The following is a 23,057-nucleotide window of genomic DNA, read 5'->3' on the forward strand; positions in this document are numbered from 1 at the left end:
ATCTTCCTAACGCACGCCCATTTACCTCTCCTGGGCACGCAGTGCAATATGCAAATGAACAGCCGTGTTAAAAAGGATGTGCTAGGGGAAACTGTGTGTCCCTAGTGCACACTTGGCATTGGGTGCCCAGGAGACGTAGCTGTGCGCATAGCCATGGGTTTGGAAAACGGATGATCAATTAACCAGTGTCCATTTCCTAACCTGACCACCGTCAATATATTTTTTTTATGTTGCTGTTTTCTGTGGTTCCTCCTGCTTTAGTATTGCGATGATATTAAGTCAGAGGAATCACAGAAAAGGTTGATGGCTTTGGGGCGCCTCAAGACTTGCCGTCTCTGGGTCTGGCGTTAATTTTTGAGGATTAAAATATGCATGTCGGATGCATGGTGCTTTTTACATCAGTGGTTCTAGCTAATAGCCTCATCAGCATGGCATTACATGTGATCGCTATTAGCTATGCACAGGTTTGGACATGTTTTGGACATGCTAATCCCATTATTGCCTCGAGTTAGTCTAGCGCATCCAAAATGCACGTCCAACCGCACATCAAGCTGTGCGCTAAGCTGAGCGTGTACTGTATTGCATTGGCCCTCATGTTAGAAAGATATTCAGGCTCAATGTTGCATCACCATGATGGCATCAATAAAAAAAACCTGTTATTAGAACAGTTCTTGGTCCTTCATATAAAAATAAATAATTGACTTCCTGCCAAAAATCTTTTGCAAGTCTGAAAAGAATTAGACTCCAGACTTTCTCCTTAAACTTTTTCCTTAAATATTGACTCTCATCTCTACAAATGAGAGCTTTGTAGTAAAGTCATACATAACTTTGCTGAGTCTTATTTTTTTCCACATATATTTATTAAAGAATCTCCATGAATATTTTCACTTCTTTACTATCAAAATCTTTGCCTCTCCAGCGTAAATTTATTTTTTAACTTAGCAGGAAATTTTAGAGAAAGTGTAACACCTTTATGAAAAAACTGCATGCAGTATGGCATCACCTCTCTGTGGCTAGCCAGCACTTTAGCTGAAAAGTCAGGAAAGAGTAATAATTCATGATTTTCATAACGTAACTTTCTTATACTGATAAGCTGAGAGTAGCTTAGGTTTATCCACAAAGTTAAGTAATTTAGCAATTACTTGCTTTGGTCTGCCATTATCAAATTGCAAAGTCCCGTCTTGATGTACTCTCTCAATTATGAATTTCTTACCACTCACCAATATTCTAAGTGCCTCCAGCAGCCATGTCACATATAACTGCTAGTTCTCCCTCTTTTACACTTTCAGGAATTCCAACAATATGAATATTGTTCCTTTTTTTTAGTTTTCCCAAGTCCTCGGTTTAGCTTCCAGTTGTTACAATTTTCCTCTGTAGTTCAAGCACATTCATATTTAGAATTTTCATGCGATCTTCTTGCTGCATCCTTCTCTATTCTACTATAGTAATGGCAGTGTTCCTTTTTTTTTTTTTTTAAGTTCATCCAATGACAACTGAAGCTTCTGTAATTTATTATTGGCAGTCACTGAAACCACATTTGTAGGTTTGCAGAGTAAATTTGCAGATATCTCTTCTGTCGCAGTATTAGGTTCTGGTGCCATTTTGTCTTCCTGTGTTTTTGACCTTTCACTCATAATTTTTTGTTTAGCTGACATCTCAGGATTCTTTCAAATAACAGTTGTCCATAGACAATCAGCTCTGTCATGTGGAAAAAAAAAGATAATCGGAGGCACTTTTTAAAGAAAATAATGATTCTGCTGGCTGTCACAGAGGATATCTCACCATCAAGTCATTGCTGGAAGTCTTTAAATTAGTTGTTTTTGATTCAAGATCTTTGATGGAGTGCCCCTGTTTTCCCCCTTAAATCTGTACAGAACCAGGCTAGATGCCTGGTCCATCTTAATTCCCCTTGAGAGAGAGAGAGCTCTGTGGCTGATGCCCAGGAGGGGAGGAATAAGAACTGGGGACCCAGGTCTCCAGGAGGAAGGCAGCTCCTGTAGAGTAGTGCTGTCCAAACACTGAGCTGTAATGAAGCTGTGAGTACTGAGGGAAGTGGTACAAAACTGTGAGTTATGAAGATAAACCAGTCTACTACTGTTTGTTTGCTGTAATTACCAAATAAAGATAGAAGTGCTTTTAACATGCTGGACTACGTTTCTGACTCCAAGCCTGAGGTATAACCACTCGGGTCCCACATGCTCCTTTTTGTCTCTTGGCCTTGAGCTACTAAATTTATTTTATTATTTTTTTTTGCTGCCTCAAGATAGCCATTCTGGGAGGGACTAAAAAGCAATTAAGTTTCAATATCTTAGTATCCACCATTGGATTAAAGGCTTGCCGCTTCAGATGGCAGATCTCTCTTACATACACATACAAAGAGGTGTTATCATTGTTTGAGTCTGGATCACAGTGTTCTCATCTACTCACACTGTACCACGATGTCCCACAGAGTCTATCACTATCGGGGTCTGAAGATGGAGGCTGTGCCTACTGGGTAGGTCATCAGAGCAGGGCAAGGCCTCCACACCTGGCCAGGAAGTTCACTGCAGCCACTCCAACTCACAGAGGGAGCATCATCCAAAAAGGCTCAGCAAAGAGTAAAGAGGCGTAAAAGGGCCAGACTGCTGTGACCCCCAGCAATACACTGTGGGGGCATCTTGGAAGATGCCTTCCCTGTTGGTGCTATGCTCTATTGGCACCTCTTAAACAGAGCAGTTCAAGACCTCACCCCAGGCGGGGGTAAGGGGAATCATGCTTAAGTAGCATTGAAGTTCCCCCCCCCTAAGTGCATAAATCATGGGTGCAGAGACCTTCACTTTCAAAGAGGGAGAGTTTCTCATCAGCACTATCCACTTTGATATGGGTCACCTTGGCATGGAGCGCCACAATACAGAGTGCATCTTGGGTCTTATCTGCTCTTCAGCTGGGGGGGGCTCTTCTGCTGTAAGTCCATGATAAGCTCTACAGAGCATTCACATGCTCTGTAGGTGATTATCTCGACTGAGGATGCTTTCCAACCAATGCCAGTCTCAGCAAGGCGTCCTAGGATGAAAGAATAGTTTTTGGTGTTCATGAAATCCTTTGTGAATGGGCAGAGGAGGTGGAATCAGTTATGATTTGCATGGTGGCGAATGTGTCCGCTTATGAGAATTAGAGACGCCTTATGCCATCAGATCACATATTTCCCCAGAGGTTGTCCTCCCCCCCCCCCCCCAAGGGAGGGCAGGATCAGGGGATGTTATATGCATGATGTCTGGTGAGTTGCCATTCTTCTTCTCCTTTGGACCCAGAGATGTCACCCTGTGCCTTATCTCCTTTGCTCTTGGATTCCAGGGAGAATATCAGGATATGGTAAATCAACTGTCTGATCCACCACTGGAGTTGGCCAGGGATGCTTCATTTCCAAAGGTCCTAAATTACCCCAAATTCTTCAAATCGATGATGGCAGCATTATCTTTAAGCCTCAAGTTGGATCTGGGTTTTGATATTCAAATCCCTCACCACTCCGTAATAGTAAAGTCAGCTCTCAAATGGGCAAAGCCCATTTGAGAGCTGACTTTACCACCAGGGAAGGACCAGAAGACGACTTGGTAGGCAGGAAGATTTTTCAGGGATCCATGCTGCCACCCATACAGGAGAGAACCTATATGGTGACAAGATGAAGAAGATGGTAGATCTGATTAAGCTCAAGCCTGCAGAAGCACTCCTCATTGCAGCAGAGGCATTAACTTTCTCCTGGAGACCTCCTTTTTCCTTTGAGGAGGTCTTTTCATTCTTTCTAATCTACAATGCCCTCAGCAACTTTCTCACATCAGTCATTGCACAGAGGTCATAAAAAAAGAAAATGGAATGCTCAGATTACAATCAATGGTGCAATCCAAAGTATGTTTCAGTTTTTGAGACAAGTCAGTAGAACCTCCCAAACGGTTCCAGTGGAGGATCAGGTTTAGTCCTTTTTTTTTTTTTTAAAACAATGGACATCCATCATGAAGGACCATTGGGTCCTAGAAATATGGAGTGCAGATATCGCTTATGTTTTTTCCAGCTTCCACCAAACCATCCACCCAAAGGATCCCTGTCAGTCTGCTGTTGGCCCAACTACAGTCACAATTAGTTACTTCTTTGAGAGTTATCCTGGACCTGCAGGGCTTAAACAAATTTCTAGTTTGGGAGAAGTTCAAAATGTCAATACTTCCCCTTTTTGAAGCAAAGGATTGGTTATGTTTACTGGATTTTAAGGATATTTATACTCACATCCCCATCAATGCATCCCACTGCAAGTACCTCTGTTTCCTTGCGAACAACGATCAATACCCAAACAGTCTATCATGTACCCCAAGGGTGTCCACCAAGTGCCTGACTGTGGTGACAGTGCATCTGAGGATGGAGAGAGCCTTCAATTTCCTTTACCTAAAAGACTGGTTGGTAGCAGAGTCATCTCTGGAAAGCTCCTTCAACTAATGCAATTCTTCCATTCATTGGGGTTTGTAATAAACATTGACATGTTGGAGTTGATCCCCCTCTTCGACAGTCCTCTTCATAAGGGCAAGGATAGACCTGTGTCCAGGTAGAAGGGAAATCGATTTCAGTCCAGCCTCTGGTAGCCACATTCATGAGGGGGCTTTGGGACACCAAGCCATTGATGGTGCTTTAATTTTATTTATTTATGAGCATTTGATATACTGCCTTTTCCCACAACTGGAAAACCACCATTGCCTTGGGATCTCAATGTGTGTTACTGGCACATCTCATGCAACTACCTTTCAAGCTCCAGGTCAAAATAGACTTGAAGTTCCTCATTTGGAAAATCCTATTTCTCATGACATTAACCTCAGCTGATAGGGTGAGCAAACTGCAGGCTCATATCGCATACTCTTTCATAACAGTAGTGTTCTGCAGACTCATCCCAAGTTTATGCCAAAGATGGTGTCAGCTTTCTATATCAATCAATCTATAGTGCTACCATTTTTTTTCCAAGACCAAATACACACAGAGAACAACAAGCTCTTCACTGTTTGCACTGCAGCCATGTCCCAGTTTACTACCTACAGAGAACTCAACCTCATCATTGGTCAGCTTCTTTGAGCCTAACCTAATGGGGCAAGCTATGACCAAAAGAATCCTCTTAAATTGGATAGCGGAGTGCATCACTCATTACTTCTTGCTGGCTAACTCAGGTAAGAGCAGTGACAGCCTTAGTATCCTATCTGGGGACAGCTTCAATTAATATTTGCAAGACTGCTGTGTTGTCATCTGTTTACACATTCACGTCCCACTACTCTGCTGTCTAGACAACATGTACTGAAAAACACTGGATTTGAACAAGCAGTTTTACATAGCCTTTTCTGCTGAGCAATTAATTCCACTCTGTGAGGTCCCAGTTATCCTCAGAACTGCACCTGTAATTACTGCAATACTATATATTCCCACATCCTGCATTGACTCGTGTGTATCAAGCTCTAGAATGGACTGAGGGGCTCATGAGGCAGCACCCTTGCAGGAACTCCTGCACATGCTCAGAAAAACCTTCTTGGTGGTAATGAGCTCTGGAGAGCTTTGTAGGCATCATCAGATAATGTAGTGTGGCTGATTTATCTTGCAATCAACAACGAACCATTGTACAGGTAAGCAACTATACATTATAGAGAAATTGCATCATATTCCCTTAAAGCACCCTAGAGAAATGCTGCCTCCTTTACTGCATCCTTTACTGCATCCTATCTAAAATCTGACCCCTCATAGCATTCTAGGGAAAATGCCCACCTCATTGCAGTCTAAAAAGTTTCTGCCATTCCTGAACTCTACATTTACTTCATTGTAATCTACTAAAACGGACTTCTCTATATACTATACAGAAATTCTAGCCCATCACTGCACCTTAAGAAAGCTCCTGTGTCAGCAAACTTTGCTTATTTATTTATTTATAGCTTTTTTATACCGGCATTCATGATAAAATCATATCATGCCGGTTTACAGAAAACAGGGGAGTGATAAACATTGAACGAAAACTGGTGTTGATATGTAGCGAAGAAGTTACAATAAACAAGGGAAAATTAGAACTTGGAGAAGAAGAAGAGTAGCTGGAACGATTTAGTCAATTACAATAAATTAATTAATTACATAGTGTTCAGATTAATTACATAGTGGATGTAGTATTTTTGGAGAAAGTTATGAGAGTCCATTGTGATTGTCAGTTGTGATCAGGAAAGGCTTGCCTAAACAACCATGTCTTTAGCCTTTTTCTGAATGTTGGTAGGCAAGGCTCCTGTCTGAGGTCGGGGGGGGATGGTATTCCATAATGATGGTCCAGCTTAGACACTGCCCCTGCAGAAACGTCCCCCCATTAATGTTTTAATTGAAACTGCCCTTTCCTGTATCCTATAGAAACTTCTTGCTCTGCTATGTCTATCCCCTTAATATACACCCTTTGCTGCTTCTTAAAGAAATTCAATCCTTTGCAGTAGCCTTAAAAAAAAAAAAAAAAAAAGTCCCACTCCCTCATGTCAGCTAAGGAAATCTAACATGTTCTCACCAATGTAGCCCCAATAAGGAAGTTCTGTCTTGTTTGAGTATGGTTGGACATTCAGATCTCCGTACCTGGTATTTTTGGACATTATTTTACTAATATTGATTATTATTACTATGGCTCTGTTCAGGAAAAAATCTTCTATTCACTTGTTACAGCACCACAGAAAATCTTGTCTTGCAAACATAAGAGTGTGCCTTCTAAAGCCATTCTGTAAATTAACTGCATAAAGGGAACCAAAGAAGATCTGGCACCTTGTGTCCCTTTGTAGCTGAGGGTAAGATCCTGGTCCCTCTGTACCAGCTTATCACTCACTGGTCACCTCATACAGTTTACCAGAAGATGACAGGATGGATATTGATGTCTCTTCTGAAAATAAATGAGATTTTATTCTCTCTTATGTGAGATACTATCTAGCCTCCCAATGACAGACACTGTAGGAGACTGATACTTTCACACTGTGTCATTCCAGAGTGGTCTCTGATTATCATGCTGTTGAAATCACATTTTTATGGACTTAGTTACAGTAAAAATGACTTGTAAATCCCTAGATGTGTTCTGAGCAGTGGTCTCTGACAGTAACTTACATAATATTTGATGAACTTCACCCAGGGGAAAAGCACATGTCTTGAGCTTTGCAGCCTCTCTGCACTGTGCAGGTTCTTGAGTTACAAGGACGCTGCTCTCATTGTGGAGAGGAGACAGCTGTCTTTAGTCTTGGCAATGATGCTAGATTGATTTTAGCCACTGGTTCAGAACAACTCAAATGCTTCTTGGTCTAACAAATAATAGAGCATGTTGAATGTCATAGGAAAAATACTCAGACTGTTTCTAAGTGGGTACCCCTATGCAAGCACCAGGATATTGTACTGTATACCTCAGCATATTGACCAACATAATGAATTTATGCCCTTTTTATCCACAGACTTGCTGTGTCAAGAGTTTTCTTTGAATAAAACATAACTTGCTCCCTTAGAAGGTAACTTTCAAACAACTCCGCGTAATCTCATGGAAATCTACGATAGTATTTTATAACCCATGTGTATCATAAAATACGCATATGTACACTTATGTGCAAACACTTTCATTATATTGAAAGTACATATTTTTCTTACCAATTTAAAGAATAAACATGCAAATATTTTACATGCAAAAATAAAGTAGGAGTTGCTTGTGTAAAATCTGACGTGCATAAGTTGGTATATTTTACAATGTGCATATAATTGAAATTACCAGTTTTCTGATTCCTCTACCTATTCACTCTGTCTACCTCCAGGTTATAGAGATCTTCCTGGTTCTTCAGCCTGAACTCCCCCCAGTTGACCCAGACCTCTCACCTAGCCAATAGTAGACAATAAACATGTTTTGATATCAGTTGTTCAGGATAATTAGTAGGTGTAAAGTTACTCAAGTAGGTTGCCAAATGTATGCACATAAGTCTCTTTTAAAACAGAAACTTATGCGCATGAATGTTGAGCCTGCCTCAGAACACCCCTAGACCGCCCCTTCTTATTCGTATATATGTGCTTGCATGAAAACTATAGTACGCACATACTTCAATGTTTATAAAATAACAATTGTGCAAGTACAGGCTGCTTATGCACATATATACTAATTTTTGTGTGCGTTACTCTGAAAATTACCTCCTTAGTGTGATCTGTTAATCGATGTAGACCTCATCCCAGCAGGATTTTCAAACGGTGAGATGCACCACATTGTGACTTTGTTAGCTTTGCATGCACTGTACTATGTGAACCCTGAATAATAATAGTCAATATATTTAATTTTCAGTGGTCTACTCATAAGCAAAAGTGGAGGGCATGTCACTATATCAAGGAGAAGGCAACGGAGGCTCCTTTTTTTTTTTTTCCCCTCCTAATCCTGCTCTGTTTCCAGTTTGAGAGGCAGTGGGATTCTTCATGTCTCTCATTTACAGGATTCCTCTTGGTCATTCCAGTTGTCTGTTTTAACGATAGGTCCCCTTTAGCATCGCAGTAGAATAGTCATTGTTGAAGGGAGACTTCACATTTTCTTTCCCAGCTAATTTATTGTGGTGGCTGCCTTGAGATTGTATGAATTTTCAAGTGCTAAAATAGGGTCATATTGACTAAGAGTTTAGGAAGCCCTGCTGCAGAGCCCATCTGGTTACCTTCCTTTTGCTCTCTTAGTACTCCTCTGGTCCCTAAACCCCTTCTGCCTTGGGTCTCTGCAACCCATCTGGTCTCCTCCTTCCCTTGCTCTCATAGGTCTTTCATATCTGTAGACCCCATACAATTCCCTTCTTTCCTCTCCCTCATGGTTTGTAGAGTCAATCTGGTCCCTTTTTCCCCTACTTTCCCGGCTCCCTTCTGGTTTGTAGAGAGGATCTGATGGGTTCCCTTAGGTCTGTCTGCAGTATGTCAGCAACCATGTTATTCAATTTATGAATCAAATATACAACCAAACTCGATGCAATGTACAGCAAATTAAAAATATTTAAAAAACAATTTTTGAAAGAGCCATGCTTTATTAATATGTTTATGAAAGATAAAAAAAAAAAAGATCAGTTACTGAGCTGGGCAGGCAGTGAATTCCCAAAAACCTCTGTGGCAGCCCTGGTGCTCCTGCTGGGTCTGCTTCCAGTTTTGCAGCCTGGGTCCTCTTGGAGAATGGAATGCTTTCTGTCCCCAGTTTAGCAGGACCACTAATTGTATCATTTGCTGATTTATTTTCTATTCAGACACATTTCAATAGGCTGTGAAAAGCTGAACAATAAATGCACATTTGATTTCTCTTTTATTTACTCCTGCCTGTCTTCAGTTTGCTGATTTGCAGCTATCTAATGTATGGGTGTAGAAGAAAGGCTGAAAGTAGTTTTCCCTAAAAGCACATGCCTGGGATAGGACCAAGTAGACAGAGGACTCATGATGTAAATTTTCTATGTTGCAGTATTTATACCTGGTTTCATACAGTGATAGCCTGTACATTGGACTGCCAAGCCTTTTAAGAGCAATAATAAAATACAGTAATGTCTTCCTTATTACTTTTTTATATTTTTAGTTATTTCTTTGACTGTGAAGTCTCAATGATTCCTTAACCTAATTCTGAGCAAGGAATAAGAAGTACTCAGTGAAACTCAAGCTGTGTTTATGATCTAATTAGACAATCTGTCACAATTTCAGGTACCACAAAGATCCACTTTTACCTAATCTGACCTGGAAAAAGAATAATACAAATCAGTGACAGACTGGTTCAATTGCAGCACTGTGAGCTGCCAGACCCAGGGTTTGATTGCACCCCAGGCCAGCCGGGACTGGGGATGCTGCAGACGCAGTGCTCACAAGTCGGTAGGGGAAGGAAATACCTGCTTCTGCGACACCTAGTTACTGGATTTAGGGCCCTTGATTGCAATAATTGCAGAAGGAGCTCTGATGCTTAGCCTTTGGCCAAGGATCATCACTACAATGACTGTTAAGTGAGTTAAGGAATTATAAAATAAAGGAAAAAGCCCCAGGTTGTTGTGGGAAAAAACCCCTCATGGTGCTGTAGCCCAGCAGATGCTGGTTCTGTTTGAACTGGAAGTGAAAAGAAGAGTAGGAACTTGCTAGGCCAAAAGAATCAATCTTAATCTTTTGGCTAGTCCAAATTCTCTTTTGCTAAGAGTTTTAAAAATACTCTTAGTCTGCCATGCATTGCACCTGGACATTTGCTGCTGTTTTGTAATGTTGCATTCCTGAATAGCATGCAGGGGTTTTCCAGTTTAACATTTGCTAAAGTTGTTTTCACACAGTAAAACTTTACTTCCCTAGAGTCACCAATTCATAATTACAGTACATTAAGATTTATGAAGTGTTAAATCATAGACTTGGATCACAACTGTGATCTGCCTGTGAAATGCTGCTCTTTTATCACCTTATTTTATTTATTTATTTATTTAACACTTTTTATATACCGGCATTCGTAGGACGACACATGTCGGTTCACAAGTAACTGAGAAAGGAAATTACAATGAACGAGGATGGAGGGCTAACTGGGAAATAATTGGATAATATACGACACTGGATAACATATGAAACTACAGGAGAGAGAGTCAACGAGCAGGGATACAACATTGTTGAACGACATGGAAGTTACTTATCCATGTTGAAAATAAATGTGCATAAGCAAAGATTAAATATGCATAAGCAATGTTACGGAGGCGTATGTGTGCACTTATAAACTTAGTATATGAACTTATTTACAGTATAAAGGAGGCATGTGCACTTATGTATAATTATATGCAGGGTGAAAAGGGAGGGAGAGAGGGGGTGAAGGAGGAGGGGGAGGAGGGAACAAGGAGACAAGATGGCAAGGTACTTTCAAGCAAAGGTTGGTGGTGGAATGAAGGGCGGGGTAGAGGGGAGGGTAGGGGGCGCAGGGGAAGGGAGTGGGTGAAGGAGCAGGAGGGGGTACTGGGATGGTAAGAGGGAGGTCAAGGAGAGGGTATGAAAGCTGTGCGGGGGCTGAGAAATAAATGTATTTTCCCTGAAACTCTAATCCTTGATAAGTTCCATATCATTTATAATAAGGTCTTTGCTCTTTTAATACATAAGACATATTCCATGCTGAGTTGTTTGGACAATTGCAGAACATAAATGAGTGCATCTAGTCACCAAAATGCACAGAATATGCCATGAGATCATTCATAAAGTAAGGTCCTTCTTATAAAAGATATGGAACATACCAAGGATCAGATTAGAGTTTCAGGGAAAAGTCAAATATTTATTTCTATATTTTATACTGCTATACAAGTCCCTGCCCCCAACTGCTTAGGATGAATTTTCAAAAGCTGCTGAATGGCCCAGATAACCAATTCATTTTAACTGGTTACCTTTAGCTGAATTTTCAGCTAAACTATCCGGCTGTGAGTGCTGCTGAAAATTTGACCAGCTCAATTTACCAAATGAGAGGCCGGATTTTAAAAGCTCTACACGCGTAAATCAGCTGACGTGCGCTGGCCTATTTTATAAATGTCCGGCGACAAGCGTAGAGCCCCGGGACGCTTTACAAAAGGGGTGGGGCGGGGCCAGAGGCCTTGGGCACAGCAGCCATTTGCCGCTGTATTGGAGGATCGCGTGCCAGCAGGCTGCTGGCGCGTGCAACCTGCGCCTGCCTCCAGGCAGGGGGGGGGTTAGGGGAAGGGGTGGGGGAAGCCTACGGACGTTGGCGCGTGTGACCCCCGATTTTATAACATGCAAATATATGACAATCGGCTCATTACTAGCAAAAATATGTAATAACATGGCTTGCTTCAAAATTGTATCCAAAGTTAGCTGCAACTTCAGAGTTGTAGCTAACTTTCCAAGGAGAATCGTGATACAAACATGCATCCCAATGCAATCTGGTGCCATCTTTTAAAGGGGCCAGTCAGTTTAAACAGTGTCCCCTCCCTCTTCCAAGACCTGTGAGTTTAATAAAAATATTTTTCAAGTGAAGTTACCTCCCTAGTGCTTTAATGGGGTCTGGAGTGTTTCCTAGGGCTCTGGGCCTGCAAATGCCATGTTCAAAAGGACTTCTGCCCCATCACGTGATACGGGCAAAAGTATTTATTTATTTGGATTTGTTACCCACCTTTTTAAATACATGAAACACCAAAAGCAGGTTTACATTACATTAGAATAGCAGCATATGAGCAAGGGTCATTTGCAGCTTTACAATACTATGTGATTTAAAAAAAATCTCTAAAAACCTACCTATCACCGTTGCTTACAATATCAGTTAATATCTATTTTCCTCAAGAGCAACAATCATGACTATGACACATCTACTGTTTAAAACAAGTGTCGTATTTTTAATGCAATAACTGTGATGTATATTGAGACTTTGCTTGTATTATTATTTTAACTGTGTGTATGTTTGTTTTATTGTACACCGCTTAGATGATCAGTCACCTGCCCAATTTGCGGTTTATAAAAACTTTTAAATAAATACATATCAATTTAAATAGCAATCACATTTTACTTCGTAATTTAAAGGTGCACCTTAGGACCAAGTTTTATATAAGAAACAACATAGAGAAGAATACTGATTTACTCAACAATAATACCAATAATGTTAAATTTCAGCAACAAGTTTAAAGCATTTGAGGTAGAATTGCATGCAGTGACATTTAAAGCCTTTGCTTTTTGGGTTTGGCAGCAAAAGCCTGACTAAAGAACTAGGCCTTTAGCTGCTTTCTGAACAGACTACAGTTCTGTATTTCTCCGAGCTCTTCTGTGAGACAGCGGCAGAGGGCAGGTACTGTTTTGGACACCTGTTCTTTTGATGATGGGATTTATTTATTTATTTATTTATTTATTTATTTAAATAATTGATTGTCCACTTATATCAGGCCTGCCATGCTAAGCGGAGTACAATGTATATAGCAATAAAACAAAGGTAAAAAAATAGAGTAAAATAAAAAATGACATATCCATGCTTGAGTAGTAAAGACTCCCCTTTCATCAGTTTCACCCAGCATGAAGGCGTCACTGAACAGCAGGGTCTTGAATTGTTTCTGAATTGTTTGCTATCCAAGCAAGGATCTTAGTTGTCTGGATGGCTTGTACACTGTTAGTCTCTCATTCACTGGTCAATACAGTAAAGTGCGGCCGCGGTTACCCCGCTCCTAACCCGCTTTCTACTCACTTTCCGGCTGCATTAGTCCAACCCGCGATACACTATCCCCTTTAACCCATTCTTACCGCCTCTTTAAATCACCGGGTAACCCCTTCTGCACGCGACATGTATATTACATGTAAACGATCGAATTAGCTATTCCCTCCCATACAGTAACACGCGCCCCGACTATCGCTTTCTTAACCTGCAGTTTTGCTGCGCGTTTAACCTGCTAACTTACCACCTACCCTTACCCCTGCGTTAGAGGCAGGGGTAAGGGTAGGCGGCAAACTTTCCCCCAGCCCCCGCTCACCTGCCCTGGCCACGTCCATGGGTGCTGGTCTCCGGGGCAGCCCCAGTCCTCTCTCCCCTCCTCCCGAAGCAAGGCGCAGGGAGGGGGGGGAGAGAGGACTGGTGAAACGACACATGAAGGGTAAAGCAACGAAGCGTCTTACTTTTCTTGCAGCCCTCCTCCGGAGACGGACATCGGCGGAGATGGATCGCGGCTCCCCTGCCTTCCGGAGGCAGCTGCCGGCGAAGATGGATGCCTGCACGGGCGAAAGCGGCCCCTGTGCGTGCAATTGGGCCGCTCAAGGTGTGACGTCACGATGTTTGGCGTCACGGCATGTGACGTCACGTCTTGAGCGGCCCAATTGCACGCACAGGGGCCGCTTTCGCCCGTGCAGGCAGCCATCTTCGCCGGCGGGGCCGCTTTCGCTGCCGGCTGCTCCCCGGGAGGCAGGAGAGCCGCGGTCCGTCTCTGGAGGAGGGCTGCAAGAAAAGTAAGTCGCTTCGTTGCTTTACCCTTCACGTGTCGTTTCACCAGTCCTCTTTCCCCCCCTCCCTGCGCCTTGCTTCGGAGGAGGGGAGAGAGGACTGGCAATCCCGAGCGTAGGAGAACCGTCCACTTCCTGGTACCTGTCATTTCAAATGACATTTGAAATGACAGCTACCAGCGTGTCCATGAAGCGTTAGGCCAGCGCTCCCAGGATACTGTATAGCGCTCTATACAGTAAAATGGGTTGCGCGGGCCTAACGCTTCATGGACGCGGCTTGCATTTGCAAGCTATTTAAATACAGTATCGAGCGGTAGGTGAGCCAGACTGTGCGTGCGGCAACCGCGGGTGCGCCTGGCACTAACGCAGCTTTTCCTACTGCTCCTTATTGTATCGGCCTGTCCAATAGATAGGACCTTCATCTCTGAGCACCTTAAACATTCAATGCTAGCGTTTTGATTTTCATACTGTCTGGTATTGGTAACCAGTATAGTTTTTGTAGAACAGAGGTGATGTGGTCATGCTTTTTTTTTTTTTTTTTTTTGCATCCTATCAGTAATGCAGCAGAGTTTTGTATTTGTAATGATAAAACCGGCAGCTAAAGGTGGAGCCACTATAGTGATGAATAAAGATTAATATGTGGCAGAAGTGGAATGATAAATGGGTGATGTCATTTTATTTGCAATTGGATAAGGACATTCGACAGGAGATTATTGAAGCAGGAAGTTTGACAGGAGATTATTATTGCTGAAACTCATCACATAATGAGCAGGGAGGGGGATTTTCTTTTGGCTAAATTCCCAATTACCCCTGTTATATATTGCTTCCTAAGATTCACAAAAATTTGAGAAATCCCCCTGGATGTCCAACCATCTTATTAAAGTGGTCGCTTTTAGAACCACTGTTGATCCATTTGGATTTACATCTTAGACCTTTTGTTCCAGAGGCACAATCATATATACGAGATTTGACACATCATGCAAATTTTTCAAGGTTTGGGCGAATTACCTATCAACATAAGTTGGTCAGGTAAACAAAAGAGGATAGATGCCAAAGTATTTTTCAATTCTTTATTGTGGTGGAGACATATTTAAAATAACTGCCCACCACAATGAAGAATTGAAAAAGACTTTGGCATCTATCCTCTTTTGTTTACCTAATGGCTTTTTTAGATCACCTACCTTCTTGTTTCTTGGGTCCGCAACTGATGTTGATCATTGCAGATGTGACCTCATTATACATGAATATCGCTCAATAGGAAGCACTGGAAGTGATCAAAGACATTGGAACAACGCCCGTCACGAAGGATGTCCACTGATTTTCTGTGCGAGCTAGCACAGAATGCTCTTTCCCTGTTTGTACCGGATCAGTCCAGGCTCCTGGGTTTTGCTTCCCCGCCAGCAAATGGAGATAGAGATGTTTTGACTGGCTCTGCCCTATACCTTGAGGTGCCACCTACAGTCCATCAGTATGTTTTTGTCTCCAGCAGATGGTGGACGTGCAAAACCCTAGTCTGTTGTTAGCAAAAGAAAAAAAAAGGGCCATTCCCCTGGTATTCAAAGCGGTGGGTGTTAGGGGTTGAGATCCCTGTTGCCCTGTGTTCCTGACTGCATTTGGGGAAATACTGGGGAGCCCAACTCACTCACTCCCAGCGGACAGGACCCGAGCCTACATTTTCCAGATCTGGAATTAAAAAAAAAAAAAAAAAAGAACTTATCTCTGGGCCTGATTCTCTGCTCCTGCCGACACTGCTTTCCATGGATGCAGGCTTGTTTTTGCCGATGCTCCTCTGCATCGCCGCGGGCGTGTTATTTTTTTTCAGCCGGACGTTCTTCAGAGCCTGTCAGTCATGCCTCATGGTGCGGCGATGCGCACGCGTTTCCAGAAAAGGGCTCTGCTGTGCTTGCTTCCCTGGGGGAGAGCCCCTCAGGAGGTGCCAGGAGTGACGGTTCCAGGTCGTGCAAGGAGCCTGCGGGGCTCAGGCAACTGCGGTTTGCCTCGCCGAATCTGTTCCCACTAAGTGTGGAAACGGATGCCATTTTGTCAGCATTTCGCACGGTGACACTGATTGCAGAGGGGGAAGGGAATTCCCCCTCCTTTATCCCCGCAGCGGGCAACCTCCTGGGGGGGGGGCGTGCCACTGGAAGGGCTAACGCTGCTGGCAGGGGAGAGCCCCAAGAGGGCTTCAGACTTCTCTTCTTTTTCTTCAGATTTTATTCTGTTGCTGCAGAAAGCGTTCAAGGCGAGGAGGTCAGCAAAAAGGCAGTTGGGATGTAACACAGTTCATCATATGACCAAGCTCGGCATGCGGGACCCCAAGAGGCCCAAGCTTTTGGAGGGGGAAGGAGGCCAGAAGGCTAAGCGCCCCCCTTCGGACCGCCTCATCCCACCTGGTGGTGGATTCCTCCTCTGAGGTTTCTGAACCGGAGGAGCAGGATTGCAGGAGCAAGCCCCTGCCAGGGGCAGACTCTGAAGGTGATCAGGATCATTTTTCCAGTCAGGACCCCCAGGATGGGGATGACCCTAAGGTGGTCCATCTCTTCAGAAGGGATGAGTTGGGACCACTTATTCCCACAATCCTGGATAACTTGGGCATCGACGTCCCTCTGGAGGACTCGTGGATGGGGTCCATTGATCCTGTCATGGTAGGTCTTTGAGGCCTGACCAAGTCTTTCCCCTTTCATCTTTCAGTCACGGACCTTCAGGAGTGGGACACTCCAGATTTGGGTGTAGAAGTCAGCAAAGCCATGGATAAGCTATACCCCTTGCCTGAAGAAGCTCTGGGCCTCCTCAGAGTTCCTAAGGTGGATGTAGCAGTGTCCACAGTTACTAAGAAGACCACCATCCTGGGGACAGGCACGACGACCCTCAAGGACCTCCAGGATCATAAGCTAGAAGTCCAGCTCAAGAAGATTTTCGAACTGTCCGCCCTGGGGGTGCAGGCTGCCATGTGCAGCAATTTCGCTGGGTACAGCAATTGCAGAGTAACACATTCCTGACAGAGAAGGAGGCTCTTCAAGCTGGGTGGCTAGAGGCTGCGTAGCCTACAGTGCTGATGCCCTTTATGATGCTGCGAACCTCTGCCCAGTCTATGGTTTCAGCCGTGTCTGCCTGCAGGCTACTCTGGTTGTGAAACTGGTCTGTTGATGTCTCCTCCAAAGCCCAGTTGGGTTCACTGCCTTTTAAGGGCAAGCTTCTCTTCGGGAAGGACTTAGAAGACATAATCCAGTCCTTGGGGGGAGAACTGTAAAAAAGCAGGTATCCAAAATTTAAGCATACAACCCTGTGCCTTGATGAGCACCCAAAAACTGAGCACCCTCAATGCCGCCCAGATTGTGTGTACAGGAAAGCAGTCTCCTAAATTAGATGCCATTACCAACTGGATGCACAAGCAGGTGTTCAACTAATCATCCAAATACTGGGCCCACAACTGGACGCACAGTCGTTTACACTTGCACAAACTGAGTCCTGAAGAGGGCAGCCTAACACGCAGGAAAACAAGCAAAAATGCCTTTGCAGCCTACCAGGCGGTGCACAGAGAAAAGCCTAAGAGCAGGGCCTGTCCCAAAAAGGCTGCTCATGTCCCTTTAACTCCCTTGGAGGTGGGAATGAACTTCGGATTAGCACGCTGAGCATGGAGACAGAAGGAAGGAAGAAGCCCTATAAAAAAAACAAAACCCTCCTCCTGTTCTTATTTTTTTTATTTTAAGCTTTACCTTAGTTCAGCCCATCCTGGCTGAGTACAGAGTTGGTTTCTGGCTGCTGGGGGAGAGGGCATATCTGCCACCACTGAGTTTAGCTTCCCTCTACCAGCTGTCTTTCAGATGTTTCAACAGCTAAGCCCAAACCAGCTACCTGTCCAAGGCCCTCATCTGAGGGACTACTGAAATCACCTCTGGAATTCTCAACTGGGGGAGGGATCTTTGGTATCTGCACAGGAGAGTGAGGCGAATTATATTTCCTTTTTCTTTCTCCTCCTAAAACTTGAAGCAATCCTCAGTAGGGAGATGCACATCCACCATCTGCTGGAGGCGGAGAATACTGGCAGGCTGATGTCAACCCGCCCATGTAATGTCAGCTTTGGTCTGTCTCCATCTGCTGGTAGAGTTGCATACAGTTCTGGAAGCTAAGAAATGGGCATATTTACAGTTGAAAATTTTGAGAAATGATGCGCTTTTCCTGGCATTCATCTCCCCAAGGGTTGGTGCCAATATGAGAAGAGAAATATTTTGAAGTCAGAATCCCTCTTCACCTACCATGTGATCAATCCATCCCACTCCCATCATGTGTACAAGCATTCCTCTGTAGTCCATGGTGACATTACAATGGACCCCCATTCCTCTTTGCTATGCTGTTTCCATCTGTGGCAGGGGCAAACACTTCGGCCTCTGGATCAAGATCTTGGTTTATGCCACGCTGGAGAGCGATATTGTGCAGCATGCAGCACACTACTATGATATCCATGACTTTCTCTGGCAAATACTGCAGCACGCCTCTAGAGTGGTCAAGGCAGAGAAACCTGCTTTTTAAAACGCTGAATGTATATTCAATGTCTTCGCTGGTGTGTCTCATTATAATACATTTCTGCTGCTGTATGTGGTGCGCACACAGGCATAAGCAGCCATGCTTTTCATCCGTAACCAGCATCTTGTATAAAAAACAACAAAAAACGAAAATGGAAAGTATTATTGTATAGCACAGTGTGTACTACTGTTCAGCAAATTTCCAGTCTTTTGTACTCTCTCCAGCAAGGTGATGTGGATAGCAGATTCATATGTGCTATGGCACCATGTATCAAAAAGTGTGTATGATTCTGCCTTTGGTACCCACCCCAGGGAGCTTATAGTGAAACTTTTTAACTAAACTTTTGGTATCCACACCCAACCCACTTCATTCTATAGTGAAATGGTATTCACTTCTGAAACTATGCACTAATTTGTTTTTGGTACCCATCCTAGAAAGCTTTCATTGCAATTTAATATTTTTCTACCCCCAGAATTTTGCTGCCTAGTCAGAGGACTAATGTGTTTATTGGAAAATGGAGGCCTGCACTGCCCTCTCAAACCTAGAAATGGGCCCTTTACTGTTTCAAATATACTATCCCCTCTGCTAGGGGGATGAGAACGTTGAGATAAGTTGCATTGGAGCAACACAAGCTTAAGAAAGAGCTGCAAGTTATGAGCTTTGTATCCAGTCTGCAGGTGATAATTAAAAAAAAAATACATTACATGTATTAACACAGCTACGGTTATGTTTTATGTGAACCGATGAGATGTTCCCAACGTTCGTCGGTATATAAAAGCTTACAAATAAATAAAATAAATAACATCTCTAACAGTGTTAAGACTCATTTTTGTATATATTATATGAACTATTTTGAGAAGCAATTACACGGGGCATTTCAACAAGTTTTCTAGTGGCGATACGGAAAATTTGTTTTGATCGTGCATAATCCGCTTTCAAGTGTCTGAAAGTCGGAATATAAATCAATTAAATAATAATCAATTAAATCCTGTTTTATGTAAACCAGCAAGATATGTTTTCATGATTGCCGGTATATAAAAACCTTAAATAAATAAATAAATAAATAAAATAAATAAAATAAAATATTAGTCCTTTAGCTGTAGTGGAGAGAAAAAGTCACGAAACCGCGTTCCTATTGGAAGCCTCCGTGCTCACGCCTGATCTCATTCTCTCGTTGCAGCGAGGCAAGCTTCCGTTTCCTATCCCGAACCCAATAGCCCTCGCGTCGTTTCCTCTGCCAGTTCAGCAGAGGCAGCGAAGCTTAAGCATAAAACGCATTTACTATACGCTTCCCGTTTATTCCCGCACCCGGAAGGAAGCTGCCGCCGCGGGACTTGGCCCCATGCATATTTTCTGTTAAGCCCCGCCCCCGGAAGTTGTCACTGCAAGCCGGAAGTGAGCGGTTCCGGCAAGGAGAAGAGCAGCCAGTGTTGGTGGCAGGAGGGTCCGAAATGTGTGGGTTTGAGTTTTTCTTAATGGGGAGTCGTTAACCGCCACCCGTGCATGGAAGTCGGGGGTTCTGCCGTGCAGCGCCACTGAAGAGAAGCCCGCGAGCTTCACCATGGAGAACAAACCCATCGTCACCTGTGAGTACCGGGTTGGGAGAGACGGGCTCCCGGGAGGAGAAAATCCTTCCGTGGCCGTGAGGACTGAGGTGAACGGCACATAACGAGGGGCCTCTTCTGTAGCACTGAGAGTGCCCTGGGACTCTATGAATGAGTGTCCCTATTGTACATACATGTGCAAATGCTGAGAATTCAGCGCTTGCTTGTTCTGCTCTGTTGCTGTAAACACATTGGGTAATGGGATTATAGGTTGTGGTTATATATATTTTGCTGTAGAGATCTAATAAATTTTTCATTGTATTATTTAGTGAGTGCATTGGATTGCGCTCTTGTCCACTGTTAGTTGTTCAGGCCTGCAAATGTTCTGTGTGCACACTTTAAATTAATAGTTACATGGTCAGTGTCGTATTTTTCCTATATCACCTTGTTCTTTTTATTTTGTTGTATGTTTTTCCTTAAAAGAAAGTGCTGGTGTGATTTTTAGCCATTAATGATTACTATTTATAAAACAGTTAAGAAAACTTCAGTATCTTGTTTTATCAAATGGTATCAAAATACAGTAACAGTGCAGGAAAAAGGATTTCAGCTCGTGGTTGGTAAAGGAGACGGCATGAAGAGCACAAATAGGGTGATTTGTGTTTTTGCATACTTAATACATATCCAAAGAAAAATGACTAATGGTAGAGCTGTTTCTCCACTTCTTGATGACTTCATAGTAAGCTCTGATGCCACTAACATTTTAATTGAGTTGATTTATGTTTTAAAAGAAACATCTGTGCTGTTTAGGTTTCAGGATTTATTATGTGTACCAAAAAAAATCAGTCTGTATATTAGTATTTATTTGTTTATCTAATTTATTACTGATGTTTCCTTGGTACTTCCTCTATGCTATTTAGTACATAGTAAATGACAACATAAAGATCCAGTTTGCCCAGTTGAGATTCTTCCTTTCTGGTTCTCTGCCATATGGGCAAGACAACCAAATTCTCACACCTGACTCCCCAAGCATGTCAAACAAGTCACAGCTCCTGTCTTAATCATCTCTGCTGGTGGGCAATCCAAGCCTTGTTTTTCTAAAGGCCAGTGCAAGGTTTTTGAGTTCCCTGTATGACTTCAAATTTTGGTGCCCCATTTCCTGCCAACATTGTTGATGCCTTCTCTCCCTTTACCTGCTGCTGATGCTTTCTGTCAGGGTTCTAATGCAACAGATATGCTTCCTTTGGGCCACCATTATTGTTAACACATCTGCTGAGCTCCTTAAATGTACACTAAATGTTTTTCAAAGTACCTGAACACACAAACTGTGAGCTGCCACATGCCTTTGCCTCTTTCTCTTCCTTTGGAATTATGCCCGGGAGGGTGAGGAGATGAAATTGTAGATTTGCAGAAATTGTGAGTAAATAGTCACAACCAGATCCATTGCTGACCAGCATGGCAGTGTGGAGTAGGGCAGGAAAAGGCAACTCCAGGTTTGGAATGTCATATACAGGTCTAGTTTTCAGGACATCTCCACTGAATATGCATAAATATAGTTGCATACAGTGGAGGCAGTACATGCAAATATTCCTTATGCATATTCATTGTAGATATCCTGAAAACCAGTCCTATTTGTGGTACTCCAGGACCGGCATTGCCTACCCTTGACCTAGGGAGCTGCTGCAGTAAGTGGACAGTAATGAAGAGTTGGTGGAGCATGGTGAGAGGGGCAGTAGTAGAGGGTGATTCATACCGATGTTCCCTAACCAGTGTGCTGTAGCTGTATCTCTGGTGTGCCATGGCAATCTTCAGTTTCTCTTTCTCCTACAATAGCTGGACTGCAGGATATCTTCCTGCTAGCAGGGGGAGTTAGAGAACAGAGCTTATGTGCTCTCCTCTACAATTGAAACTGCACTGGGCCCTGTAGGCTCACAAGTCCTGCTGGCCCCATGTAGTTCCCATTACAGAGGAGAAAGAAGCATCACCAGGTAAGTGCTGCTGGAAGAGGCAGCCAAATTTGCTAGGAAGCTGGGGGTTTTGGGGGAGAGGGAAGGGAAAGTGATGGGGTAGGGGGTGGAGAAAGGGAAGGAAAGAGCCAAGTGCTGATGCCAAGGAGGGGAGAAATTTAGGTGATGGAAGGGGGGGTGGTGGAATGAGAGGGTAGGAGGTGATAGAGTTGATGTCGGGGATGGAGAGAGAGAACAGGAAGGTGGAGGGAAAGGTGGTGATGCAGGGGGAGGAGTAGAGAGAAAGAAGGGAGGGGAAGGTGATGATGAAAGAGGGTGGGGAGGTGATAATACCAGGGGAAGAGATGGTAAAGATGCTGGGGAATAGGGGGAGAGACTAGAGGGATGGGAGGAGAAGGTTGTGGGGGGGGGAGAGGGAAGAGAAGGTGATGCTAAGGATGATGGAAAAAAGATGAGGATTGTAGTGGAGTGAAGGGAGAGGGGGAAAAGATAGTGATGATGTGAGGAGTGGGAGATGGGGGGGGGGGGGGAGAGGGAAGGGGGAAGAGAAAAGATGATGCAGCAGAGGGGGAGCGTGAAGGGAAGATGATGCCAGGAGTTGGGGGAGGAGAAAAAAAGAAGAGAGAGATGATAGGGATGGTGATAGTATGCCATGATGAAGTATGCCCAATACCAGGTGTTCCACGATCCAAAAAAGGTTGGGAACTACTGATTTAGACACCTCTTGAAATTTGCTACGTGGGTCATGTCTGCGCTGAGAAGAAACTCTGTAATACGAGGTTTGAAGTGTTTGAGTGGAGTAAATGCAGAGAAGTGGCAGGTGGAGGAAGAGAGAGCTAGAAAAAGGAATCAAAAAAGGGATGAAAAGAGTAAGGAGAATCCATTAGATAAGAGGACAGTATGATAAAAGGGAAATGCAAAAATGTATTTTGTTTTCAATTTAAAAATCTTTATACTTTTTTTTTTTTATTCTCATTATCTGAATATGCATTTTTTTGCATCCATACATTTTTCTTTTACTTCCCACCACTCTTGTCTCCCATCATATTCTTCCATTAATACCTTTCTAGGCTTCCCTGAGAAATGTCTAGTGTGTTGTAGGAATGTG

At 43.3% G+C, this 23,057-nt stretch overlaps 1 protein-coding gene across 2 annotated transcripts in view; it reads left to right on the top strand.

Annotated features, from left to right (window-relative positions):
* Positions 1–19,786: 19,786 nt before the first annotated feature.
* TRAPPC10 (trafficking protein particle complex 10) overlaps positions 19,787–23,057 on the top strand; it is a 269,076-nt gene continuing 265,805 nt past the window's right edge. The window contains exon 1 of one of the 2 annotated variants that reach the window (XM_029577817.1): positions 19,787–20,027. In XM_029577817.1, coding sequence (XP_029433677.1) covers positions 20,003–20,027 — 25 coding nt within the window. In that variant the 5' untranslated portion in view covers positions 19,787–20,002. The remainder of the gene's footprint in view (positions 20,028–23,057) is intronic. The other variant, XM_029577818.1, reaches the window with a different exon arrangement.

This window comes from Rhinatrema bivittatum, chromosome 15 (genome assembly GCF_901001135.1).
Source record: "Rhinatrema bivittatum chromosome 15, aRhiBiv1.1, whole genome shotgun sequence".
Taxonomy (NCBI): domain Eukaryota; kingdom Metazoa; phylum Chordata; class Amphibia; order Gymnophiona; family Rhinatrematidae; genus Rhinatrema; species Rhinatrema bivittatum.